General features: G+C 46.2%; 8 protein-coding genes across 8 annotated transcripts; 3 read left to right on the top strand and 5 right to left on the bottom strand.

Moving 5' to 3' along the window:
• Positions 1-1418: 1418 nt before the first annotated feature.
• Positions 1419-1972, bottom strand: TREMEDRAFT_58873 (uncharacterized protein; the record flags this gene model as incomplete). Its single annotated transcript, XM_007001373.1, has 2 exons — positions 1419-1531; positions 1579-1972. 2 exons carry the CDS (start codon positions 1970-1972, stop codon positions 1419-1421), a joined length of 507 nt encoding a protein of 168 aa, XP_007001435.1.
• Positions 1973-8808: 6836 nt separating this feature from the next.
• TREMEDRAFT_58875 (uncharacterized protein) lies at positions 8809-12073 on the bottom strand (the record flags this gene model as incomplete). Its single annotated transcript, XM_007001374.1, has 9 exons — positions 8809-9478; positions 9505-9749; positions 9796-10173; positions 10254-10286; positions 10629-10698; positions 11002-11030; positions 11137-11235; positions 11528-11936; positions 11961-12073. 9 exons carry the CDS (start codon positions 12071-12073, stop codon positions 8809-8811), a joined length of 2046 nt encoding a protein of 681 aa, XP_007001436.1.
• Positions 12074-13092: 1019 nt separating this feature from the next.
• On the bottom strand, positions 13093-13547 carry TREMEDRAFT_58876 (uncharacterized protein; the record flags this gene model as incomplete). The annotated part of the gene is made up of 2 exons (XM_007001375.1): positions 13093-13308; positions 13434-13547. The coding sequence occupies 2 exons, from the start codon at positions 13545-13547 to the stop codon at positions 13093-13095; spliced, it is 330 nt and encodes a 109-aa protein (XP_007001437.1).
• A 2158-nt stretch (positions 13548-15705) lies between these two features.
• Positions 15706-17730, top strand: TREMEDRAFT_58877 (uncharacterized protein; the record flags this gene model as incomplete). The annotated part of the gene is made up of 3 exons (XM_007001376.1): positions 15706-15780; positions 15914-16262; positions 16337-17730. The coding sequence occupies 3 exons, from the start codon at positions 15706-15708 to the stop codon at positions 17728-17730; spliced, it is 1818 nt and encodes a 605-aa protein (XP_007001438.1).
• A 461-nt stretch (positions 17731-18191) lies between these two features.
• On the top strand, positions 18192-19803 carry TREMEDRAFT_58878 (uncharacterized protein; the record flags this gene model as incomplete). The annotated part of the gene is made up of 4 exons (XM_007001377.1): positions 18192-19047; positions 19259-19428; positions 19690-19733; positions 19776-19803. 4 exons carry the CDS (start codon positions 18192-18194, stop codon positions 19801-19803), a joined length of 1098 nt encoding a protein of 365 aa, XP_007001439.1.
• Positions 19804-20453: 650 nt separating this feature from the next.
• TREMEDRAFT_26644 (uncharacterized protein) lies at positions 20454-21286 on the top strand (the record flags this gene model as incomplete). Its single annotated transcript, XM_007000717.1, has 4 exons — positions 20454-20492; positions 20698-20870; positions 21083-21179; positions 21227-21286. 4 exons carry the CDS (start codon positions 20454-20456, stop codon positions 21284-21286), a joined length of 369 nt encoding a protein of 122 aa, XP_007000779.1.
• A 579-nt stretch (positions 21287-21865) lies between these two features.
• Positions 21866-24715, bottom strand: TREMEDRAFT_36885 (uncharacterized protein). Its single transcript, XM_007000791.1, has 3 exons — positions 24277-24715; positions 23825-24158; positions 21866-23536 (listed from the first exon to the last, which is right to left on the bottom strand). The coding sequence occupies exons 1-3, from the start codon at positions 24301-24303 to the stop codon at positions 21951-21953; spliced, it is 1947 nt and encodes a 648-aa protein (XP_007000853.1). The 5' UTR covers positions 24304-24715; the 3' UTR covers positions 21866-21950.
• Positions 24716-25355: 640 nt separating this feature from the next.
• On the bottom strand, positions 25356-27234 carry TREMEDRAFT_58881 (uncharacterized protein; the record flags this gene model as incomplete). Its single annotated transcript, XM_007001378.1, has 7 exons — positions 25356-25406; positions 25548-26051; positions 26102-26224; positions 26359-26458; positions 26507-26674; positions 26795-26982; positions 27163-27234. The coding sequence occupies 7 exons, from the start codon at positions 27232-27234 to the stop codon at positions 25356-25358; spliced, it is 1206 nt and encodes a 401-aa protein (XP_007001440.1).
• Positions 27235-27340: the final 106 nt, after the last annotated feature.

The following is a 27340-nucleotide window of genomic DNA, read 5'->3' on the forward strand; positions in this document are numbered from 1 at the left end:
AGTTCAGTTGGAGGGTTAACAGTGAGGAGAAAAACCAATGTATCGGTCGCGTGGGATTTATCGACACCCGCTGTTAAGGTAAACTTGGAAAACGTTGTCGGTGATCCAAAGCCGTCCTTCCCCGTGACGTAGCTCCTGGCGATGCGCCGTGTCCGTCTAGTGAGTCTCTTTCTCTCCTTTCCGTCAACTGACCATGTTGCTGCGGACGTTGTCGCCGGTGTCACTTGAGACAAACCCAAGTGCCATCTTTGCCGGCCTGTGGAAGTCTTATACACTGATACTTTAATGCCATTTGGCACCTCTTCCACCTCGATTATCTGCTCCTGAGAAGTTGGTTCGGATCTCAGTGAGCGAATAGCTTCTTGTACAGTTGTTATCGCATTTCAGCTCATCTCATCAGCTGTGGGTTCTAGGTGATCCATATTTCCAGGAAAGAAATTTTGTAAGCGACGAGAAGTATAAAAGTCAGGATGGGGGAAGCGGTTTTAGGGTTAGTTCAGGCTTTGTTCATCACTTGGGGGAATAAGTACTCTTCATATGAGAAACTCAAGTCTCTCCTATGGAAGGCTTCTTGGGACTCTCCATTGATCCTTTGCTCCAACGTGAGAATCGGGGACGCGATGACGTTTAGCCTCTCCGCGATCCGCGAGGGGCCCTCTCCGGTAAGACGGGGTTGGAAAAGCTGGATGTGATGGAGTGTAGCCATGATGCTTCGAACGGTCACGGGTTTCGTCATGGGGGATTGAAAATGTGACCTGGGGAGAAATCAATACTGGTTTTACATCATAATTCCCCAGCAGTATTGGCATACTCCGTCAATGTAGGCTCACCATCTACAATGTTCCGTGTCCAGTAAGGCTCCTTGAAACCTCAAGTAGCTCCCCAAATGACATGTCAGGATAGGCAGATTCAGGCGCGTCTAGCAACATGGTTGTCTGCTAAGAGTTAGACAGTAATACGGAAGTGAAGAGAGAATACATCAATTCTACATGTTTTAATACTTATCACATCCCACTCATACGCAGCAAACCAGAGACGATCGAATAAAGTGCAGAGGATAAGTTGAAGGACGGAATATTCGACGGAAGGGGTACTTTTCCTACTGACAATTCGGCCGTCCTGGGCCCATCCTATCGACTAACCATTTCAGATACATAGATCTTTCTATAATTTCTTGGGGTGATGGTGTATCTTTGAGGTCTCACTAACTGTTGTGGTACAATGCAAACAAATCCTTCCAGTAATTACGGTCAGCCAAGGATGACATGACGCTTCAAAGGGTCATGGGCGGAGCCCGTGACACTTTGAAGGAGCACGGATCTTCAGTTGGTCACCGTGCACCCATGTCATACGTTAATCACTCTCGTTATCTCACGCCTTTCTCTCTAATATTCATGTCCACTCATGCACTGTCTAGCTTACATAGAAGTACTCTCATCCGTTTCCTCCCTACCGGATGACTGTTGTTCTGCTGGAGGGATGCTATGGTCATCCGGACCACCAATGGTGTCTGTAGTACAAGTAGCAGATACTTCTGGTCAGACTGGGGAGTTTTCTTCACTATGAAATACAAGCTACTTGAGGTTTCAAAAGCTGTTATGGTCCATCCTGGTTGTAATTCGGGTGATTCATGGTACTCTGTGTCAGTTCCGTTGAAAAATTTGTCGAGTGTTGATCTTAAATGGGCCTCGTAGCCATCAGGTGCTGTTGTGAAAGACATGTTGTGTCGTGCAAACCACTTCCCAATTGCAATCACTGCAGCCTCTCTGCTGTTTCTTGATTTGTCGAGGTAATTGGCGAGCTGGATCTTGAGCGTTCCGTCTTCCCCGTCTGAAACATCCAATCCTCGCGTTGTGGTGAGGGCCTGCTTCTTCCTAAGGATTTCTTCCACAACATGAGATATGTTGTTCACAAATATTCTCCCAGTCCATTTGCCAGGAGAAGAGTCTATAGTGTTATAGCTGCTGCTCATACTTATGTCGATCCCAGAAAGGACTGTAGTCAACCTTCAAAATGTTATAAGTAAAGAATGAAAAATGTTTTGAAGAGTGAAGAAGTTGCTGAGATCACCTCCTGGCTTTTATGCCTTTTCATAAGTCTACCTACTAACCAGACTGTTATGTTTCCCCCTTCTTCACACAGCCTTCCCTATTCACTGCCCCCAATGCTATATAGAGGTACAAAAGAAGGTGAGAGACGTGATAGCAAGATGACGAATTTGAAATGTCCCAAAGTTTTCAAGTTGAATGGATCGATCCCCTCTAGATCCGGCCGAAATTCTAGCCTTCAACCTTCCATTATACTAGCACAGCGTGCAACAAGAGGATAGCCTGAAAGCAGTGTGCGTGACATATTCAGGAAGGTATGTGGAGCGCTCGTCGTTTTAGAAGTTTTCGATTTGTGATAAAGGATGACGTCCGTGCGTTCGTCCGTCATGATCGTCGAACGTTGCTCACCTCCGAGATGATGGTCGATCTTCCCCGTACCGAGGCACAAAGGACCCCGAATGGTATCCATTACGAGTATTCTTCGTCAGATTGTCTCATCCACACCACCATTTTTGACTCCCTCTGGTTGGGTACCCGGTAGGAACTTGTCAGGATCACGCGATCACGGGTACCTTACCTGGTAGTCGTAATCCATTTCCTGTTCCCGTCTCCGTCTCATGTTCCCGCTACCGGACTTACTCCGTTCCGTACCACGCCTGGTACCAATCCTTCGACACCACTCCCCTTTTTTACATCTCCGTCTTGGCAACTATCATCGTTCTTTCTCTGCTATTCTACCTCAACATCACTTCGAACTACGTACGCCCTTCATCGGTATCATCCCGCGCTCTTTTTAGTATATAGGACGTAGTCTTTTCTCAGCAATGTCTTGTCGAATGTATTTTGTGTTTTCCTAGTTATATCATTTGACATACATCTCATCGATCTTACAGATCTCTTCGATACACTACATCACTAGGTTTGTTCCCTACAAGGCCTCATTGTCACAGCTCATCGACGCAGACTATTCCGACGTCTGGTCCTTTACATAAAATACATTCGACCTTACTTGTACCGAGCAAGACCTAGGTGATTACCAACAACACGTTATTGGTTGTTAACAATGTCCCTTCCTGATTCGCCAACCTTTGATCGCACATCTGTCGCCAATCTTCGTGATTTTCGACACGATCGTCGCACTTTTCAAGCTGAACTCCAAGAGATGCGTCAGCACCACCAAGAACAAACTGAACTTATTGTTCAACTCCAGGCAGAACTTGCTGCCCTTCGAGCGGGGCCGCAAGTGGGAAATGTTCCTACAGTGGGACAAGGGACTCTCGAGAACCAGGGGGAAGAACCTACAGCGCACGGGTTCCCTCCCAATGTGACGGTAATGGGTACAAGCAAGATCCACCCGCAATCCAATCAACTCTCACCGATTTCCAACCACCCCTCGTTGGTTCTGAACGAAACGTTGCCGACTATTAATCAGCAACGTGCAACTCAATCTCAACCAATTCCAATCCCGACGAATACACAACAGGGCCATTCACACCTTAGAACCCCATTTACTAGTACTCCATTCTCTCAAACTCATCCTGAACGTTTTAGACAAGGGACTTACGAAAGGCAAGATCAATATCAGAACCCCAACTACGACTTATTGGGATCAGATATAAGAAAGATAGATATCAAAACCCCCGACACTTTTCACGGGAACGGGGACAAGGTAGATGCTTATGTGGCTGAAGTAAGGCTTTATCTGGATCTTAGGGGAGGAGGAATGAACGATAGATTTAGAGTATTGTGGGCTGCTAGTTATCTGAGGGGGAAAGCAGGAAAGTGGTGGCAAGCGTACTACGTCAAGTCGGAAAAGGACCAGCCAGAGTGGGCTTTCAACTTGGCCCTTTTCTTGGAGCAGGTGAAAAGGATGTTTGGAGATCCAGATAGACACCGCTATGCGGTACAACGTCTGAAGCGCCTTCGTCAAGACAAGTCGGTATCGGACTACTACTCGTCGTTCCTCTCCATCTCGGCTGATGTCGACTGGGATGACCGAGCACTTAAGGATGCTTTCGAATCTGGATTGTCAACAGAAATTCGAGTAGCTCTCGCAAATCGCGAACACCAACCTGAAACTCTTAAAGACCTTGCAGACGCTGCAATTAGTCTTTACGTTCATCTAGAAGGTGTCAAGACTTCTTATCAATGGAACACGGGTTCTGGAGGACAGGGCAACCGTAATAAAGAAGGAGATAGACAGAGGACAAATACACCTAAAGGAAATCCTACTACATCTTCTCCGAAACCTACATATGGTCAACGCGATTCCAACAACCAGAACTTTAAGAAAACGGACAACAACAAGCCCAAATCAAACTCAAGTAGGAAGAGTCTAACCTACGACGAGAAGAAATACAGGAGAGACAATGGCCTCTGCTTGTACTGTGGTAACGCTGGGCACATGGCTAATGCGTGTCCAGAAGCTAAGAAGCGACCACCATTAACAGGATCGAATAAAATCAAGCTGAACACCCTTACTGTAGATAATGGGTATCCTAGGAGGGAGGAGACGTCGTTAGAAAGGGAATCCTTGAAGGATGAGACAGGGGATACAAACCACGTCCACTTCTCATCCATGGTCAAGGAGTTGATGATTCCAACTACGCCTAGTAGCACTTCAACAACACTCATCTCCGTCCCAAACAACAACCAATCGCTTATCACAATTCCTGTCATTGTTATCAGTCAACCAAATGTACATTCCCGAGCCATGGTAGATAGTGGTGCAACAGTGGATTTTGTAGACGAAGGATTTATTGAACGTTCTCATCTCAAACCTACCACAAAGACCCAAGTCGAACAACTCCGTTTACCAGATGGCGCTACACGCCTTCTGACCAAAGAGATACGTCTTCGAATACTATTGGGTGAAGGTTTTGAGGTGTACGAATCAACCTTCACGGTCACAAAAATCCACCCTGCCCCCATCGTCCTTGGACTCACATTTTTGAACAAGATCAACCCAGTCATCGACTGGTCAACACAGACTTTGATCCCACGGCCGTTGGAAACCAACAACAGTTTTCGGTTTCTAAATATCATCAGCCCAGAAGCATTCGATCAAGAGGTAGAACCTACCGATATTAGAGGTGCCGTTTACGCACGGACCGTACCCGAAAGAGAAACAGAACCAAAACAGATTGTACCAAAAGAATATTGGAATTATCTAGATGTCTTCTCTAAAGGTGGAGCAGATAAACTACCTGAACATCGACCCTTTGATCACCGTATACCCCTGGTCGAAGGTAAAACACCTACTTTTGGACCCATATATTCCCTCTCCCATATTGAACAAGAAGCCCTTAAAAACTATCTCGAAGAGAACTTGAATAAGGGTTTCATCACCCCATCAGAAAGTCCTGCTGGAGCCCCAATCTTGTTTGTTAAAAAGAAGGACGGGTCTTTACGCCTATGTGTCGATTACCGCAGGTTAAACGACATCACAGTCAAAAATCGTTACCCTCTACCCCTTATTGGAGATCTACTGGACCAACTCAAATCCGCCAACATCTACTCCAAAATCGATTTACGTGGTGCTTATAACCTACTACGCATAGCAAAAGGGGATGAATGGAAGACCGCTTTCCGTACAAGATATGGCCTTTTTGAATATAGGGTGATGCCTTTTGGACTTACGAATGCTCCTGCATCTTTCCAACACCTCATGAACCACATCTTCCGAGATATGTTGGACAAGAACGTCATTATCTATCTGGATGACATCCTAGTTTACTCCCCAGATATCCAACAACACGTTAAAGATGTTCAACAAGTGTTAGAACGACTTCGTCAACACAAGCTATACGCCAAACATGATAAATGTGATTTTCATGTTCAGATGGTCGAGTTCCTGGGATATGTTATCCGACCTGGGGGAATAGAAATGGATCCAAAGAAGGAAAAGTCAATAAAAGAATGGCCTAAACCAAAAACGGTCAAGGAAGTTCAATCCTTTTTGGGATTCGTTAATTTCTATCGAAGGTTCATTGCAGGGTTTGCACATGTAGCCAAACCTCTACATGAACTTACCAGGAAGGGAAGAACATTCTCTTGGGACGAGAAATGTGACAAAGCTTTTGAAGAACTTAAAATTAAAGTTGGATCAGGACCAATATTACGGCATTTTGATCCAAAATTACCGTGCATTGTGGAAACCGACGCTTCTGATTATGCCCTTGGTGCAGTCCTATCACAACATGAAGACAACGTACTACGTCCAGTTGCTTTTGCTTCACGAAGCATGGCACCAGCGGAACTTAACTACCCGGTGGCTGAAAAAGAACTACTCGCAATAGTTTATGCTTTTAAGGAATGGCGTCAATACCTAGAAGGAACCGAAGTACCTGTGGTAGTCCTTACAGACCATCAAAGTTTACAAGTTTTCCTTACTACAAAACAACTCACCAGAAGGCAAGCTCGTTGGTACGAATTCTTGTCAGAGTTTAACTTTAACATCCAATACAGACCCGGCAAACAGTCGACGAAACCGGACGCTCTGTCACGAAGAGCCGACTACAGGCCATTGGATACGAAACAGACCTCATTATTGTCACAGGGTTGTTTCTTCCTTAACTTCTTAGGACCGACGGCCAATAACTTCGTGGGCTTCGACCTTTACCAACTTCGTTGCTCGAGATATGAAATAGGTGACAATAACTTCTGGGTGTAATAACTTCGTGCTTAACTAACTTCTATCACTAAGACAACAACCAGAGATCGTCAAAGATCTCTGGGAACTTCGGCCCTTAAGTACTTCGTCCTTCCCTAACTTCGTCAACGCAGAACTTCGTTCAACCCGGCGTCCCGAGCTTCGTACCTCGCGAACTTCGTCCCCGACGAAGTTCGTGCCTTCCTAACTTCGTATCCTCCTAACTTCGTATCTCCCTAACTTCGTATCTTCCTAACTTCGTATCCCCCTATCTTCCTACATGACTAACTTCGTCCTCGACGAAGTTAGCCTCCTAATACCCTCGTGGGTGGTGAAGTTCATGCGAACTGGGTCGTTGATGGCGAACTGATGTCCAAAGGAACTTCGTTTGATGGGGAAGGGTAATGTCACGCGGCGCCGCGTGACAGTCGCCCCCTCCTTGAGCGCGAACGTCCTCGTGAGCGAACATCAACGCCAAAAGGAACAAAATAACTCAGCATGAAGTTCGGTTCTCACCCTTCTCCTCAAACCCAGGAGGAACGGCGTCGTATTATTCAGCATGAACATGGTGGAAAAGATGCAGGACACCCTGGTTGGAGAGTAACATTGAGAAAGATCAGCGACTTGTGGATTTGGACTGGGATGAAAGAGGATGTTAGAAAATATTGTGAGGAGTGTGAAATTTGTCAACGTACCAAAGCAAGACGACAAGCGCCAGCTGGTCTCCTACAACCCCTAGAAGTGCCCGGACAACCGTGGGCCGACATTACTTGTGACTTCATAGGGCCCCTGCCACAGTCAAACAATTTCAACTCTATCTTGGTAGTTGTTGATAGGCTAACAAAAATGGCAGTCTTTATTCCGACCGTCACTACAATAACAGCAGAAGACTTTGCGGAATTATTTCTCAAGAAAGTCTATACAAGGTTTGGTGTACCAAACTCAATTGTCTCCGACAGAGGCTCACTATTCGTCTCCCGGTTCTGGAGAACGTTCAACACGTTGTTGGGAACGGATCTTAAATACTCAACGGCGTACCACCCACAAACCGATGGACAGACGGAGAGAGTGAACCAATGGCTCGAACAATATCTTAGAATATATGTCAATACAGAGCAGAACAATTGGAGCTCTCTGTTACATTTTGCCGAGTTATGCTACAACACCAACTGGCACAGCTCTATTCAAATGTCTCCCTTGAAAGCTTATTCAGGGCGGGACTATAGAACCAACATGATGCAGCCTCTTTACAACAGGGCTACACAGTTTCCTTCACCCCGCGCGACCGAAAGAGTTACAGCTCTAGGTAAACTCCAACAACGTCTAAAAGAAAACCTACAACATGCGCAAGATAATTATAAACACCAATATGACAAGAAACATAGAAATATAGTGTTCGATGTAGGTGACAAGGTTTGGTTAGACTCAAGGAACTTAAAGTCATTGAGACCCACGAAAAAGCTGGATCACAGATTTGTGGGACCATACAAGATCATTCAGAAGATCAATGATAATGCTTACAAGCTGGATTTACCAAAAGAGATGTTAGCAAACAAAATACACCCAGTATTCAACGTAAAGTTGCTTGCAAAATCTAAAGGACAAGTAACTGAATCCGAACCAGCCTTGGTAACTTCCAAACAAGACGTAGTAGAAGAGGAGGAAGACCTATATGAGGTTGAAAAGGTGGTAGGAAAAAGGAAAATTAGACTTCCTGGTCGGAGCAAGGCCGAGGAACAACTCAAGATTGTCTGGTTTGGATTTCCTGAAGAGGAAGCCACCTGGCAACCGTTGGAAACCATCAAGACCAACCCTAAAGTAATAGAATTCCTAAAGAATCCAAACAATTCGAGGATGGTTTCCAATGACACGTCGTTGAGTAATAATGTACTCCATACAAAACGACACAGAAAACCGACTGTTAAGTCGCGTTTTGCTGAGACCCTCTAGGGGTCTCAGCAATTATACAAGTTTCAACAATACTTCGACTTGACCGAGAAAAGATTGCATGATGATTGTTTCTATAAACAAATTCAATACTATCTACAGGTAGTAGGCTTCATTCCACCCATACCACACAACAAAGGACACAGTAATGGATACAAACACCTACGCATCCGGTTCCTCAATGTTGTCACCTGCTTCGTAATCCACTGGGTCAGTATCCGAAGTTGACGAACTGGATTTATCATCGTCTTCTTCAGTCTCTTCATGCTCCCCGTCCGACGGTTCAGTGTCTGATTCGAAATTTTGGACAGCCTTCTGTTTTCCTTTCGACTTTTTCGACTTCTTGGAGGACGAACCAATTTTTAAGATGGGGGCTACCCTCTTCTTCTTGTCAGGCATGGGGGCGAAATTCCAGTTGAAGTGACTATGGTCAGGGATTTGGATATGAGACTCGGTGCCAAAACGAGTTTGGACCGGAAGACGATTATCGGGACCAGAAATTTTACAATCATTGAGTTTCTGAAGGTCAGGAACTACATGTGGTAGGAAAGGAACACCCACTTGACAAAGTTCACCCACACTACGATAAACATCATTCACTTGTTGTCCAACCATAACCGCATTTTCATCAGTTTTGTCGATGTCCCGGCCAAAACGGTGATCCAAGAGAATTATATTCGCCATGGCTTTATCGAGGGTTCGGTACATTGTTCTCCATTGAGACAGCGACAATTTCAGTTGGTCTCGGGGACCAATACGAGAATCGATAGCAAAAGAACATGTACCTTGATCTACTAGACACCAGTAACAGCTAAAAGTTAACAAACAACACCTGGTACGAAGCAATTCACAACTCACTGTCCACCGATATGGTATTGTTCAGAACCAAGGAAACGAATGACGGGAACTAAGCAGGGCCACTTCTTTGTAAAATCTTGCCAACGAGTAGGTTTGGCTAGCATGTCTTCACAGCAATCACACGGTTGTGAGGCATACCCAACGATGGTACCTTCGGTACCAAGAACTTCGAGAACAGGATCAACTTTCGCCCTTGTCGACTCGGCTTTTGTTGATTTCCAAGAACGAAGGTATTTGATAAAATGCTAGTAGTTAATACTCAAAACGTACAACGTGTAGTAACAAACTTACTTGCACCTTCACAGAAGAAACATCGATGGGTTGGAGAACAATATCGTGATAAGAATTCTGACGACCACCCGGCTTGGGAACAACAACTACTGGACCGTCACGATACGGGGGTCCGGAAGCCTCGACACCACCCTTAATTTTACGATTGTTAGGGGTTTGGTATTCCACGTTGGGAGGAACTTCGCGAAGAGGGGTAGAAGGGAATGAGGGACCACCAATGGGAGTTTTTTCACGAGGAAAAGGAGTTAGGTGACGGGGTGCGGGAGAATCTTGAGGACCTTGACCAATACGTTCGGTGGACGGTCCAGCGGCGGCAACAGGTCGAGTAGAACGAGCTACAGGAGAACGAGAACCATGAGAACGACGGCGTTTCTTTACCTATCTCGTCAGCCAAAATCCACCACTAAAGCGAAAAGAAGGGGGATTTTTTCGTTCCAAATTCGCACGGATCAACTCACGGACGCTGCGGTAGCCTTCTTCAACGAGGCGGCCTGTCTACGAGTGACCATTGTCAGTAAAATAAGGAAAATGTGTGATAAACGTCAGAATGGGTTAAAAGGAAAGAGTAAAGAGATAACGAGAAATGAGGAGAAGAGAAGGATTCGAACTACACGACGAGGAGAACATTACTTGATAAGTAATGACACGTCAGGACCACGTGGGATTCCTAACAACCATCAAATTCCCTTGACAACCATCATGACGACGTCGAGACGACGTCTACCGAAGGAGGGGTGTAATGTCAGGATCACGCGATCACGGGTACCTTACCTGGTAGTCGTAATCCATTTCCTGTTCCCGTCTCCGTCTCATGTTCCCGCTACCGGACTTACTCCGTTCCGTACCACGCCTGGTACCAATCCTTCGACACCACTCCCCTTTTTTACATCTCCGTCTTGGCAACTATCATCGTTCTTTCTCTGCTATTCTACCTCAACATCACTTCGAACTACGTACGCCCTTCATCGGTATCATCCCGCGCTCTTTTTAGTATATAGGACGTAGTCTTTTCTCAGCAATGTCTTGTCGAATGTATTTTGTGTTTTCCTAGTTATATCATTTGACATACATCTCATCGATCTTACAGATCTCTTCGATACACTACATCACTAGGTTTGTTCCCTACAAGGCCTCATTGTCACAGCTCATCGACGCAGACTATTCCGACGTCTGGTCCTTTACAGAACTCAAGGACCCAAAGCTCACTAATTTCCCACCCAAGTTTGTCCCAAAGGCTGTCCTGTTTTGAGACACCGTGAAGACGAGTCCCTGGAACTTGAACTCACCTAAGGAATGGGAAAAATGTCCATCATAATCCGCTTACAACCGATCCCGACTTACCTTCCGACCTTGCACCCTACTACACTCATTAAAACCAGGTCGTCTCCGCCCGGGTCCTACATACAGCCCAGAACCTATATCACAAATACGTCGGTAGGGCTTTCCAACAGTCTGCCTAAAGACGCAGAAGAACAACTCCAGTAAGATTGTCAGGAATTTCCGACAGAAGGTGAGTCCACGTCCCTGATAATTCCGGTAGACCCGGCTCAAGTTACAAGGGACTGTGAAAGGGCTCGCATTCCAACTGCATACTTCTGAGTCTCATCATCTACTGCTCGACTCGACACTGATGGCTACGGAGAGGCTACTGTAGGGTGACCGTCTCAGGTGCGTGTTCGGAATGTTTCCTAAAAGATGAAGGTTTGAGACCTTTCATCCTGTTTGGACTCACATTCAAAACTATCCCGGATGAAGATTCAAGAGGGGTGCTCAGACTTAATTCCGAACAAGATGAAGATTCAGGTACTCCCTTCCTGCTTGGTTCCTCATTGGGAACTGTCCCAGGTGGAGATCTGAGACTTCCAATCTTACTTGAGGTCATTAACGGATCGGTTTCAATCTGCTCGTAAAGTGGCGGGAGAGAGTCACTATATTCTGACCTTGTCTCATCATCATCTGAGACCAGATCTTCCTCTCCAAGTTCATCAACTGCCGTCCACTTGGGTGGCTCGATATCATCTGTGATAGGAGGATGACTTGTCATTTCCATGAACAAACCAGACATACCACGTAGATATGCTCGCAAGGTGCCATCTTGAAATACCAAGGGTTCACCCAACTCCCCTTCGTAATCAAGGTACCTTGTCATCACATCGCAGACCCACTTTCTCACCTGTCCTTGCTCTTCTTCAGTGATATTCCAGCTCATTTGGTCGTGCCATTCGGCCGCACGACGTTGGGCTGCTGCACTTCCACCAGGAGGGGGAGCAGTTTTCATGATGGCAGTAAGCTGCCAGGGTTTTGTCTCATCCATCTCAATGCTTCTTGGAGTCCCATCTGGATGGTGATTGAGATACAGCTGCATGTGGTCAACAACCGTCATATGTCGATTGCTGTTCATCTTCAATGTCGTGTGGCAAAAAGTTGTTAAATGTTCTTTGATAGGGAGGTGAAGAGAAAACATTCAGGGGAAAGAACTTCTGGTTTATATGCTTTCAAGTGAGAGACCCTTCTCTTTCCTAGCGCAGATTTCGTCATGCCTTCTTTAGGGCTGTGCTGACTGCTTGATTTGGCAAGTGGAGGCATAACGGATTGACCCCTTGGAGATCCTGCCGTGGATCTAGGTCACTAGTGATCCTTTGATCGCATCACAAGAGGGTGGGAGCCCAGTATCAATCTATGTAATGTTGGAAGGCTCGCTATGCATATCGCAATGATGTAATATGTAGGACGTTTCTCCTAGACGAAAATTTTGAGCTCGGAAGGGATAAAGGATGATGTCTTCTGCGTCGTCACCGCAACCTGCAGTAATCGTACGTACTCTACTTTTCTACTTTGCAAGATGAGGAGTCCATGATATCTCTCAAATCGAGGTCTAAAGGACCCCCTACGGTCAATGCTTCGTCCTGTGGTCGATCCATTGAGATCTCCAAGGATTTAAACCAACAAAGGATGGTGTTTTCCCTACTTTTGATCTCACGAACGACGTCCAAAGGTTTGAGGGTGGTACTGCTGTTGTCATCGCGAAAGAACATGCATGAAACAGGGAGAAAACGCTTCCGTCTTAGTCATCAATCTACAAAGCGTAAGATACAAAGGTAGATCGACATGAAGGATGAGAGATTACATACTTTGGTCACAAGGACCACATTCGGTACCTCCCCTACCTCCCCTCCCCTTTAAAATCATCCCTTCCATTCCTCGCTTGGACCAAGTCAGTCACCTCGCTTTAGACCGACGATCCCGTTACCGCCTTTCACACTTTGTCAACACTCCTTCGTCCACTGACTTTTCTCGCTATTGATCTTCACCGATATCGAGACCCAAGGCACCTCCTGTATTCTGATTGTTCGATTGAGATTTCCCTAAACTGATCCATAACTCTCCGTTCCTTTTCAACACCCAGATACGAGCTCCGTAATAAGTTGTCATTTGTGTTAAGACTTCATCGATGACCACTCCGCGGATATCCAGGTCTCGTAGTTCGGCCGTAAAGTCGCCTAGCGCCATGCTCTGATATATCAGCACGTTTTCATCCTGCGGATATCATACAGAATAGACGAGGAATAAAGACCCAAAAGGTCAGAGAGATCAGGGTCCAGGATAGGGAGTTAAATGAGGGAAGTGTAAGAACTCACCTGACGATCTTGTTGTGATAAAATGTGCAATGCTTGAGCCGTGAGACCTGGCACTTTCGCCAATTCGGAAGGAGTGATATTGTCATCGTCGTAAGTGGTCTGTTGAGAGGACATCGAGAGTGGGAAACTAAAAGTGAGCCATGATCCTTCGCATATCCCATTTCTCAGCTCGGTGCCGACAAAACAAGCATTCCAATCAATCTAAGTATCTACATAGGAAGGGTAGAAGGGTGAAAGGGAAGACTCACTTGTAGGTGTTTCTTCGCGAGTTGTTGGTGGCAAAAACAGAGTCACCAAAGAGATCGCGGTTGATCACTTATATCCTCAGTAGAGTCGACCCAAGTTTGAGTAGCGAACGTGTACGCCGGAAGAACCAGTTCTTCCCCCCGCTACCGTCTTCTATCAACTCGCGCGTTCAGATACAGATCCACCGCGGAGCATACAGACCAACTTCCTATGGTATAAACACTCGCGTACGTCGAACGGGAGGACCAGAAGTGGGGAACCGCAATGAAACAGAATCAAGACCGACAATGCAAGGGTTTCGGGTCGGCGAAGAAGGAAAGAAGCTTGCCGGACGCCCGAGGGAAAGTGGGGTAGATGAAGGAAGATACTTCCCTCGGAATTACATAGGTAACAACGTGTTTCGATAGACATCGATGGAAAGGAAGAAAAACGCGGGGTAGAGAGACAGCGGATAAAGTGAAAAAGCCTCGTGGTGATTACTGAAACGCCACCACGAGGCAAGATCATGTGTCTTATTTGATCGCCTTCAACTTCTTCTGATGGAGAATCTTTCGGGTCATACCTGAGGTCGTAATGGTAGACGGAACAGTGTAGCCTCGTGTTTTGATTATATTGTAGTAGTTCGTACATTACCGCGATGACGTGACGTAGTAGAGGAAAGAGTTGACCGGAGAGGAACACTAAAGATTCAAAAGGAAGGTGAGGACTCTGATCCGCGGTAATTGGGCGCCCTGCAGAGCTTTTCTTTCTCCATGTCAGTCGAGCAATCTGAAGTCGCCTCGTGTAAATGCGTCATACATCCAATCTGGTTTCGAGGACAGAGCTGCGAAAAATCGGATATTGTGAAGTTGTCATCGATGGCGCGCCGGTTCTTAGGATCTCCAGTTGAGATATCCCTCGGTTTTCTTCGGTCCATAGTCTTCGCCTCGTGTCTTTTCATTGCCGTTTCGTCCGAGCTGAGGGCTGGTGACCCGGCCAGGTCGGGAGAGAGATAAGGGTAGGTATGGTCGGTCAATATATTGGGACCTGATACAAGGCATCATTCGGATAGTGAGAAGGCCACAGGGGAGGGATCTAATCACAACTCGTAAGGTAGATGAACAGAAGATCAGAAGGGGGGTCTTTGTTAGATGATGATGATGGTCTGAGATCGAAGCCGAAAGATCGGAGGGGCGACAAAGATAAGAAGGAATGGAATAAAGATTGTAGGTGATGATAGAGGATGCATCAGACACGCCCGAATCCTGTCTTTCAGCGTCAATCACACAGCTGACAGATTTTCACTTACATTATACCTGGAACGACAAGAATAGTAACTTAGCGTCTCCGAACGCTCTCAGCTCTATATATCCACCCACGGCCTAGTCAGACGCTTGGTACAAGCCACTCGCCAGGAGCATCAGCGACAAGCCACCTCTCTGGACCATGCCCTCCTTCGAGACAGATCCCTCTGTCCTCTCCATGGCAGCCTTACTTCCGTGACATATTCCATGAAATGTCACTGTGGGTTCATACTGGCGCTCGTAGAACCATATACCGAAGGGCACAACTGGGACTAAGGTTGGATTCCGAAGCTCACACTCAAGAGTGAAAAGAGCCTTCCCAGCGTCCGTTGGCTTGAGTGTTGAGACCGATGTTCAAGGAGGTTAATTGCTCGGAATGGTGAAGTCAAGTGAAGAGGTTGGAGCGTGCTCAGGGTTCTATTACCGTTCTTCATAGCTGATTGGTAGGGGTGATCATTGATGTTGAACAGTCATTATCCACATGTATGTATGGAGTGGAGCGCTCTTATGAGTTTCTCAGAGTAAAGTAGTCCATCGCATAAGCAAGTCACCCATTGATATCTCTAATACTTTTCTCGTCGATCAGCCCGAACCTAGGTCCGAGCTCTGGAAGCGGGATCAAATCTTGACTCTACAAGGGACGTGCGTCTCCATCAACGTCAACAACGAGACTCTCTGACTCTCGACTCAACCATTGGGACTTTCGTCCTCTCCTCACTCTACTCATACACTCACTTATAACAATGGTGAAGGAGAGAGCTTACTCCAGGCGGGAGTTAGAAAGTCTACGGAGAGCTGACCTTCAACAGCTTTATAAAGTATGTGTCTCGACTTTATGTCATCATAGCCACATTCCCTGTACACAAACCGCCCTGTCCTCAAGTCTGTGCTCGTCTCATCTTTACCCGCCCAAACATCTGGATTGTTCTTCCTGAATCATGCTGATCCCAGATACATGGACTGAAAGGGGCGAACCAGAAATCAGATGTCTTATTAGAGAGTCTATTGGAATACTTCACTTCTACCAAATTCCTCAACACTGCACCCCCTGCTCAATCTCGTCATGCACAACGACTCAAGAGTATTCCACCTCAAGGTGTTCGGATGGGTACTGGGAGAATAGAAGATCCGCAAATGCGGAAGGTGGCTCCCATACCTAGAAGGAGTCCTTCGAAAAAAGATACAGAATTGGGGAATAGTAGTAGTACTTTGACAGGTGGCGGGAATGGATCGTCTATGGTCTTACCTCCAACGCAGGAGACACCTTCTGGTGCACAATCATTGAATTCGTCTACGAACTGTGAGTCAAATTTCCCCTTCGTATGTGATTCAATTTATGTGGTCAAATAAATTGAAACAGTGGCTGACGAGTAGCGCAACATAGAGCCTCCGCTTCCTCGCAACCATACTCCAGTCTATCCGTACAAGTCAAAGTTCTATCAAAGCGATTAGATGTCCTCGAGTCCAGAGCCTTTCCTCATCGAGCCGAAATTGACCAACTTCGAGAACAACTACGCTTGCTCGATGGATCGGTGGCGACCGGATCGGGAGTGACCATTGAACGTGTTGAACAGTTGCTCAAAGAGCGGGATGAAATGTGGGAAGCTAGACTGCAAGCTGTTGAGATTAGATGGGCCGCTAGATTGCGATCACTCGCCGAGCAGTTCAATCATGTAGGAGAAGAAGATGACACATCTCAAGGGAAATTACCACAGTTTATCCTCACCGAAGACACACCAACGACTCTATCTCATCTGGGAAAACGACCGACAACCACAGACGACAATTCCGAAGGTGTTGTGCGGGAAGAGGAAGAGTCTTCGGAAAGTGCATCACCTCGAAAACGAGCCCGACTAGATCAAGACGTCGTCAGCACATCTGTGGATGGTGTGTTTCGAATCCCCAAAACGCCAGTCACTTCCCGTCCTATCCCTCAACTACCTTCCACCCCTCCCTTCAACCCTTCTCTTTCTCAAGAACCACGCACGCCTTCTCCCACACATCAGGGACATCTTCCCGACAATTCGAAGACGCCCTCCGCTTTCGGCCCGGATTTCTTCGCCGACCTCCCTCACATCGCTCAAACACCAGATCGTCGAGGTGCGACGGAACTATCGTACCCCCTCTTTGCCACGACTCCTCGACCCGGGGAACCGCGGAGTCCGACATTGGACGCACCACCGTCCGCATCTCGCCGGCGGACGAACTACGGAGAGTTGGCTATGTTGACTCCTGGTCGATTGCGTCGTGGTGATTCCGCTCCTCGTGCTGTCTCTCAAGCGCATATGGATCTTTCGACCATTACCGAAGCTACCGAAGAACCATTCTTAACCAGCGTAATTCGAGCTCGTACTATCTCTGCCGAACCTATGCCTGCCGATTTACTTGGGCCTATTCTCTCCCGCGACCATCGGTCGAAAGACTCGATCATGACTCCTCCGGCTCTTTCTCCCTCTCCATCCATTGCCGATTCACACTTCGCTCCGGTCACACTGCCTCCGACTCAGAGAAGTGGGGCGACTGTTCCAAGTGCTCGCACGAGGGGAGGTTCATCGCCCGCTAGAGAATATATGGAGGTTGCATTGCGCGGTTTGATGAACCCTCAGGATTCACCGAGCGCATTGGCCACACCCGGACATAGGACCATGCTAGGTACGGAAAGATATAGGGATTCGAGGTTTGGGGATGTACCTATGGCCGAGTGGGCGTCTCCAGGGATGGATGTGTTGTCTACACCAGGGTCGGGTCCGTTTCGTAGGGAGGGATAGACGGTTGAATGGTAGGTGTCAAAGTGTTCGTAGTTGAGCAGACGAAGATAATCATATTGATTGGTTGGGGGGAAATCATCTTGCAACATATGATTGAATATAATGCTAGTGTTGTATAATAAAGGTCTCTGCGATCAGTGTGTCTTGCATTTGTTATATATCTTGCCGAGTGTGGAAAATATCACGGATAGACTAACTGAAGTAGTATCTCAACGTGCTGAATAAGGCACCAATTTTGAAATGTGGAGGTTTCAATATATGGCGTCAACGATTTCATCCCATCTTTTCTAGTGTTCCTTCTTATCTTTGATTCTTAAACATGAGGCCATAAAGCTTTGTTCTCTATTGCGCCATCCACTGCTTTCCCCCCGTCGATACATCCTCGAGTTCATCCATGCTTTCATGACCCTCGTCTATCCTGTTCCACCCATTGACTGAAAGACCAGAATCAACATAGGATCATGACGACCTCTTCACCCACTCTTACCCCTTTGTACCTCATCACGACCTCTCAAACTCCCTTACCTCTTCGTTTCCCTCGACCTCAAAAACCTAACCTCGTTGTCCCTCCTCTGATCCATCGTTCACTTCATTCTGCCCTCGATGCCGACCCACCATCCATCGTCAAATCCAAAGGAACCTTATGGATCCCCGATCCACTAACCGTATCTAAACATGATCTTCCATCCATTCAATCAAATCTTCCTCTACCTACTCCACCCAGTTCCGCAATTATAGAGAATTCACAACCTCCTAATCTGATCATCAACCATACTCATGCTCGTGGGAACGAGAATGATGAACTCACGGTGAAACTTCATCTCGTCGGATCTGCTTCACCTTCGATTAAAGCCAAATGGGTGGAAGAAGCATTACGTATCTTAGGTGAAATCAAGGGGTTGTACGGTGCAAATCATCTTTTACTAGGATTCAAAGGTGTGGATTATAAAGGTAAAAAGACTGATAAGAATTGTCAAGATGATGTTTCCAATCAAGGAAGTGAAGATGAGAAAACGGAAAAGACGTTGGAATTGGAGAATGAAGTTGAAATCATTTGGAAATTGGTTAATAAAGGATGTAATTGTGGTATTGTGGATTGTGATTGTCCTTCAGGTGAACCAAGTAGAGAAAACCCTAAAGAAATTGGAACTCTTTATTTACCTTTGGGTTTGTTGAAGAAATTGACAGAAGGTAAATATCCTGTGAGAGTCAATGCTATGGATACTCCGGATTGTCATCATTTGCCCAAAGGATATACGGAGTTTGCGAGGTCTAAGGGAGTGGAATTATGGGCTGGAGGAGGTGGGGAAGGTTCTGGTGAGTAAATATATCTTTCTTTTACTTTCTGATTTGATTCATCACATTAACACGACCGCCAGGATCATTCATCTACCTGATATACATCAAACCTCCACGCTCCTCTTTCCAGATCTGTATCTGTCATCTACAACCCAGTGTAGAGGGATATTTTTCTTGTCAAGAAGGATCTTTTGGAACCTTCTTCGTTTGTATCGTTGCTGACATACAGATCCATTACCAAATGCACATTTGCACAACCTTCTTCAAGAATTCTCGGGTATTCTGGCGGAACATATAGGTGCTTCTCACCTACTAGAGAAACAGATAGCTGCTACGGAAGATGGATTGGGGTGGGATGAATCGGGAGACCTCGGTGTGGATGTTCGTTGGGTTTTAGGAGTGAGTCACTCTCTCTAGTCTTATTCCCCTTCTCTCAACAATGTCTATCGTTACTACCGTCATTATCTTGAATCACTATCCCGCCACCACCCCGCCTCTCTGTCTCATTGCAATCCTGTCATGTTGTCGGATACTTCATCGTCTCGTAAGCCTCCGCTCAGACTGTCTTTCCTGGAGTGAAACCCACCAAGACTTAAAGGGCATGCTTCTCCATCAATCTCTCCTCCCTTTGGATCGAAGGGAGAAGTGAGCTAATCGCAGTATTCTCTCGTGTCAGACTCTCGAAACGTCGTCACTGATAAAGGGTACGTCTCTTCCTTCTCGTCGACTGAATTCTGACTCCGCAGATACATCGTGGCTGCCTCGATACGATGATATCCTCTTCTAAGCAGGCCGGTGAATCCGTCGCATCTGAAGTTATCCCCAGCATCAGGGCAGCAGAGTGTTACAATCGTCATCTTCTGAACAAAGGCTTGATTGCCCCAACTAGCCACATAGAAAAATTTATCGATGCATGTCTTGCTGTTTTGTGTCATGGCTGTGAGTATCACACGGCTCTGCTTTCACCCGTTTCACTCTACCACGAGCGATGTTCTGCGGGTTGTACGGAATCAAAAAGATCCACCCGGCACCCGGGACCATCGGCGTTCGGACTTAAGTGTAGCAGGCACGAATTCAACCTCCAATGACGTCAATTTTCAACTTTCGCCACTCTTCCGTCACCACCTTTACTCCCTCTCTTATAAAAACCCCACTCTTCTCTTCTTCTCCTTCTTCACTTTACTCTTTCTTCTTTCCACGAATATATACAACTTATTCAGTGAGTTTTTTCTTTTCTCTTTGACAATTCCACCACACACTCTCTTCTCTTCTTCTTTCTTCTCTTCTTCTTTCTTCTCTTCTTCTTCTACTCTTTCCCCCAAGTACTCTTCGTCGTCTCACGTTACGCACAACCCACCTCATCATCGCTCCCTCTACGAACCCTGCTGACGTGGAAGAAACAACACCAACCAAATAAGAACATAATGTCCGACTCTAACGAACCTTCCAAAGTTAACGGTCAAGTGAGTTGTCTTCTTCTTATCTCTTTCCCGGTTGTCTCACCCCCCATGCGCCGGTCTGATCTTCTCCACTTGCAACTCCTCCGCTCATCACTTCTATGTCCCTTAATCTTTGTCTCACTTTACACTCGTATAACCGCCTCTATAACAGCATCTTATGTTACTTGGAGGTGGGGGTATCCGAGTGAGAACACCACTAACCGAATAGATCAACTCCCTCGTCGGGTCAGCCAAAGAACTCGTCGGTAACGCCATCGAAGCTGGCTACCAAGCTGTAGGGGGTTCAACCGAACCGTCTTCTTGGACCACCACTGGTCAGAAGCAGCATGCTGAGGGGGAAGCCGAGATTACGGCGGCCAAGGCAGAAGGTTATGTCGAGGGGTTAGTCTTCTCCCTTTCATCCTCGTCTCTGCTTGTCGTCCCGTCTTCCCTGTCATGTACCAACTCCCTCCTCTCTCCCGCCCCTCTTTTGCACCATGTCCCAGCATTCACTACTGTTTATCACACTTTAGACCAGGCTGGTGAATTTCGACCTCGGTGTACGATGCCAAATCCAAAGCGCTGGTTGCAAAGATCATTGGCTGATACTTTAGAGTCACTGACCGTCTCACTGGCAAGAAAGATTCCATTGTGGGTGCCGTCACCGGCGATAAAGCCCAACAGCTTTCTGGAAATGCTCAACACGACAAGGTTTGTCAGCTCATGTGTTGATTTCGGATGTCCAGCTAATATGACAGGGTCACGCCCAGATGGAGATTAACAAACGTCAGTTGTCTTTTGCCTTTCCCTCCGGCTGAGAACGTAGAAGTAGGATTCCGGAGTTCTCGTTCACCTTTCACTTTGCTGAAAACGTTGAAGTAGCATCCCGGCTGACACTGTAGCTTCTTCATAAATCCTTTCCTGCGCCTTCTGCGACCATGAAGAGTGTAAGACGAAGAGACGAAAAAGTATGATGCAATGTGTACATGAGACGCGGAAAACTTGACACGGACGGACGACCTGACTTTTCACTACTCACATTCCCCTCGAGGACCCTCTTGTGGACTACTGGGCGCCTCGCTGATTGCTGATCAACTTGTCTCTCCCATTAGTCCCGCTTACCCAACTTGAACGTTCAGAGCGCGACTACGTTCGTCATATTTATTGCCCTTGACCTGTTTCTCGTTGGTCGCTTGTCGCTCGTTGCTCGTTGCTGCCTAGGTAGCGTCACCCCGATGCTGCAGTGAAATTGCAGGAGTTGCCCATTGGCTTCCTAACGTAGATGTCGACGCCTAATCAATCTCAGAATGACTATCCGTGATGCCTTGTGTTCATCAGGACTGCAGGGTTGTGTGAAGGAGGAAATTGATGATGTTACAATGTCGGTTTGATGTTTTGAAACACAAGCAATGCATATTCAGACAGGTAAACAGTTTGTGTCGATTATTTTGAACCCATACTCCTCTGCCCTTGACCCCTTATCTACCCCCTCTCCACCTTCAACTCCTTGGCATGTCCGAAATGACTATGCAACCTGTGTAAATGTAACCTCTCCTCATCGTTCAAATCCCACATATCTCTATCAGCCAAAGCTTCATATTGTGTCCAGAGATGATGATCTTCTTCACTTCTACCTCCTTCAACATTCTCTCTTCCTTGAACCATTCCATGTCCTTGTCCACCCGTTTGTTCCGCCGGTTGAACTTGAGTTTGTTTCTCTCCCAATCCACCCTCCACATCTTCTTCTTCTCCCGTCCCAGTCCCACTCGGTGAAACGGGATTTTGTTTCCCTTCGACATTCGCCTCTTGATCCGATTTTTGTTGTCCCGCATTCCTAGCAGCTAAAATCATCGACATTTGTTTCTCAGCATCCGCCGCATATTTACATTTCGCCCTGATACTAGCACCATAACGATAAAATATCACGGTGAATGGTATACAAGCCAAAGCCAAGAAACCCGGTAAAGCCGCTGCCCAATGAACACCTAGATTTTCGTACATGTATGTGGTGAATAAAGGAAAAGCAGCACCGAATAAAGATCTTATGACTGAATTTGCTGCTAATACCGAAGCTGCGTAAATCGTATATGAATCGATTAAATATCCTAATACCGCCAAGAAAACAGTCACTACTCCACAACCGAATGGAATACCAAACATTATTGGAGCTATCCAATGAACGTTCGGTCCATCCGTAGCTGCGAAACCACCTAATCCAACTACTAATAATATCCCTCCCCAAATTGAAGGAGGTAGACGATCTTCAGGTAAAGCTCTACCACCTTTTGATTTTGCTATTTTGATATATTGTGGATTTGTGACTGTAGCACTAATCGTAACGGCTATTAAACATCCTACTAGAATACCTAAGAAAGCTAAACCACCTTCACCTGTATTGAATCCATGTTCACGTTGAAAAACAATAGGATAAGCGGAGAAATTGAGATATAAAATTCCATAAATGATGGCGATGTAGATACTTAGTATCAAGACGATAGGTTCGATAACGAGGAATTTCCATGGTCGTAAGAGTGAAACTTTGAGAACGGCAGTAAGAGTTATGGGACGTTTAGCATCGGCTCGAAATCGATATATTTTTCCAGTTACTTTACTCAATGTTGCTGCTCTTTTACGTAATAGATTCGGAGCGTATGTTTCGGCAGAAAGAAGGAACATGAGGATCGTAACGGATCCAGCGAAAATAGTTAGGAAAATGAAGATTGATCTCCAACCTAATGTTAAACCTAAGAAACCACCGGTGATCGGTCCGAGAGCAGGTCCTAAAAAAGGTGCGGCGGCATAAACGGCCATACCTAATCCACGTTGATTAGCGTCGAGTACATCGGCGATTGTACCTCCTGCGTTGGCCAATGGAGATGAACCGAAGAATCCAGCTAGGAATCGAAAGACGAGTAATGAAGCGACATTGGGCGAAGCTATGGTAACACCGGTCCAAAGGGTCATAGAGGTGTAAGAAATGATATAAATGATACGACGTCCATAGACTTCTGATAAAGGTGCCCAGATAAGTGGACCGAAAGCGAAACCGACAACAAAGAGGGAGATGCCTAACGTGTCAGCTAAACATTCAAAAGATTCAAACGAGATCTTTCAGCTTGGCAAGACATGGCGTACCAGGAAAATCAAAAAACACGACGATCAGAAAGCTGTGTTCATGACGCACGTACGATACAGAGTGAAGATCTGTCGCACCAGAACCGTGGGTAGACGAAAGTGGGATGGGGATCTATCTCATATGATCGTCTCTAACTCGAGGACACAGCAAGGATGAAAAGTGATGACAACTGTGCAAGGGAGTGAGTGGTGTGAGATAGAGGTATTGGATCTGAACTCACCACCAGTGAGCAATTCAGTACTTGCCCCGAAATGCAATTGCATTTTCTCAATACCTCCACTATACGCACTCGAACTCAAAGCCACACACAAAGTTGATATAGCCGCGACGGCAATTTCCAACCATTTATATGTTTTTCCCCATCTCTGAGGGTCTTCAGGATCTTCTGCCATCCAATCGACTAAATAAGGATCTGTTTCCGTTCCAGATCCACTGTATTTATGTTCGAGTATACGGTCGAAAGGAGTGACATATGGTCTCCAAGGACGTTTACTGAGTGTATGAGAATATGGATTTGGGATTTCCACCCTTGTTTGGGTTGAAGCTTCTGACATCTGTAATTATTAATTTACCTCCACTTGGTATTACCTCCACTTCTGTCTAACTCTTCTGGCAGAGACTTTCCAATCATGAGTGGCCAAAAGGTTGTGAAAGAAAGAAGCGAATACTCACACTGCTAGAACGACCGGGGGTGGTCATGGAGATGAAAAGTCACACACAGTTCAAAAAGTCTGAGAAGAAAAAAGAGACCGATATGATGCGATAGTGATTGGATCGAGGGTGATTGTATTTGATGTTGATTCACGCGAGATGGGGAAGTGGGGAGTCGAAAGACAACAATCCACGGTGGAAGCACGAGAAAGTGAGAAAGATATACGTGGTTTGAAAACACAGTGGATGAGAAGACCGAAAAAGATGAGTCAAATAGAAATAGTCAAAACGAGTACAACCTCGGACCCCGAACCTGGTAAAAGAACGACCTCGGACGCCGGATAGGAAAAGGTGACTATGACTGTTTGAAAGTCACTTGTCACTTGTATCAAGCGAGATTGAAAGGTATCAAACAAGACCGAGGTAGTCAAGATAATCTTGACCGTGATTGAACAGTGTGTATGAATAAGTTTGAAGAGATAGACGATCGGGCATGAAGAAAAGAACTTTGTATGGGTGTGAGGCTTATCCTCGTATTGACAAATTCGGTTTACGTCAGAACATTCAATGCAATTTTTTTCCTTAATCCGTGATCCGCGGATCTCGGAATTGATCATGCCGAGCGATGCCGGTTCAGTTTTAACCGTAAACCCATTGCCGTCATTGACCACGGCGCCCGCGGACAATTAGCACCAGATGTACCTCTAACTTCACTGCAGCATGCAGCATGCAACGCTAGTAGCTTGGCTACTCTGTAACATGGATCGGAGGATGGGCTTCATACGGACTCGACAGACGCAGGAAAGTGACGCTTGATTCTATGGTCTAAAGGGCCACTCGCATAGGGTTTGTGATGTCCAAGGTTGGAAGATGTACCCAGACCATGAAGAGCGAAAATCGTGTTTCATCCGCTCCGAAGTGACTAACTTCATGGCCGAGTAGTCAAAGACGCTGCGGTTGTCGTAGCTACTGGAAAGTGGAACTGACAGGCTTCCCATGCCCCTCATTGTCACTGAATAATGAATTGACGCAGGTATTTTGCATGGTTTACAACAGATGACCGGACCATGACCACACGATCTCACTGAAATGAAGAAAAATCACCACCCTTCTGGTGGTTTGTCTTCTTCTTTCGCCGGCAGCCACATTGACTGTATGTCAGCCTACTTGTCTTCTCCTGACTCAACGTCAAGCCGTATTGTTAATCATTTCACTCCACTGAATACCGAGTTCTATGAGCTGTGTGTTTCGCCTTCATGAAAAAGCTTATGAGAAAAGAAGACTCGACTTACAAACTCCTCTCCACCCACACCCATCATAGCATACCTAGGATTCATCCTCACACTTCTACTCGGTCCAAACCCAGCGTTCGCAGAAGCTTCCAACCTGATTGTAGGCAACAATTCTGCCACCTTGCCTCTTTCTCCGATGATCACCTCCAACTTTTCTTTCCCCATCTCAGGACTTATATCCCAAAACACCACCGCCCCATCCGCCGAACCCGATACTACCCATTTAGAATCACCTGTGAAACAAACTTCTTCCCCACTTGCCCCTCTTCGAGGTATTATCCCCTTTTGACCATCTTTATCCCTTTCGAGACCTTGATGCCCTACCAATCGACGAAGGATGACTAAATCGAATGCGTCCACGAGATAATGTGCATCGGAGGAGGTACCTATGAGAAGGTAATTACCGTCGTTGGAGAATGCTATTGATGTGTATATGGGTTTTGGAGGTGGCATGGAGATTTCAGATAAGGCAGGGTCGATTAATGCTGCGTAATGGAAGGGAGACTGAGCATCAGCTTTGCTTTTTTTTTTTTGAGCAGGGGACGATGACTGACATGATCCATGGAAGAGACAGCGTAAAGCATTATGGTCTGTGTTTGAAAGCAAGCAACCGCAAAGACCAGACCCGAGTTGTCGAATGCAGCAACTGCTGTCCCACCGACATCATTGAGCAGAGCCTTGTGAGTCAGCTTAGTTCCCCTCAACCTCTTCAAATTGCCATTCTGTCACTGTCTTCACTGAAGTTCCCGGAGGGACCCACCACCGTAGAGTTGTGAAGGATCTACTTTGATGAAAGATGAATTCAACTCACCCTACAAGAGGGAGCTCGTAAATCCCATATCCTCACCGTCCCATCATCCCCAGCAGACAAGAACGCATCGTCTGTCGGACACATGTGTAGAGAACGCACCCTTTTGATCAGCTTCCACTAGCATTTTTTCTCATCATCTTAACCTCACCTGCCTGTATGCCCTCGAAAATACGATAAATAGGTATTATCGTGCATCGAATGATAACGTATGGCATGATCTTCCAATCTCGTCGAAGCGTGGATGATATTAGCGGACCGATGAGTGAAACGGGCTAAAGATATCCCGTATTTCTTCGAAAAGAACGTCTTTTGTTTTCTATGATCAGTCCATTTCACATACTTCCAACCCCACTCCGTTCGACCCCAGTTTCATCACGCAATTTGAAATTTGGACGATCAGAAGAGATGTGGTGTGAGGAAGAAGAAAGATGCTCACTTGCCCTTCCTCGCATCCCACAACATAAAAGTTTCGTCACCTACCGCCGTCACGCATCGTTCACCCGTTTCATCGAATGAGATACTCGTTATGCTCTTCGGGGAATGGGTTAACCACGGATCACCTTTGACGGCCGTTTGTGGGGCTTCAATGAGGTTTTTGAACACTTTGGCAGGTCTGAAAGCTGACTATATATCAACTCAAAACTTATTTGCTCACATTCTCCAGCATTCTTCTCTACTACAATCCCTATCATAAATCTCGTAGCTCTTCCTCACTCTCACCCAACCTGTTGCACAGGGTCCAAAACTCATCTTCTGAGATCTGCGGCGGGAAGTGAGATTGAGAGAGAAGGAAAATTGACGCACGACGACATTCTTAGTCAAACCTGTTGTCGATGGTCCTGCAGTTGATGGATTCTTAGAAGAAGACTGTGCCATATTTCAGCAGGACGAGTATATCAATGATCTCTCAATAGATTTTGACTGTTCTCTTCAAGTGACTACAGGGCACCTTACGTAAGTAGCCTAGATAGGCATGCGGTGG

This window comes from Tremella mesenterica (assembly GCF_000271645.1).
Source record: "Tremella mesenterica DSM 1558 unplaced genomic scaffold TREMEscaffold_1, whole genome shotgun sequence".
In the NCBI taxonomy this organism is placed as follows: domain Eukaryota; kingdom Fungi; phylum Basidiomycota; class Tremellomycetes; order Tremellales; family Tremellaceae; genus Tremella; species Tremella mesenterica.

What these genes read in the sequence shown, in the direction of transcription:
- TREMEDRAFT_36885 (XM_007000791.1), bottom strand. Translation starts at nt 24,303, where the DNA reads ATGACCACCCCCGGTCGTTCTAGCAGT. An exon ending in CCCCCGGTCGTTCTAGCAGT is followed by an intron (nt 24,159 to 24,276) that starts GTGAGTATTCGC and finishes TAATAATTACAG; the next exon opens with ATGTCAGAAGCTTCAACCCA. An exon ending in TACTGAATTGCTCACTGGTG is followed by an intron (nt 23,537 to 23,824) that starts GTGAGTTCAGAT and finishes CTGACACGTTAG; the next exon opens with GCATCTCCCTCTTTGTTGTC.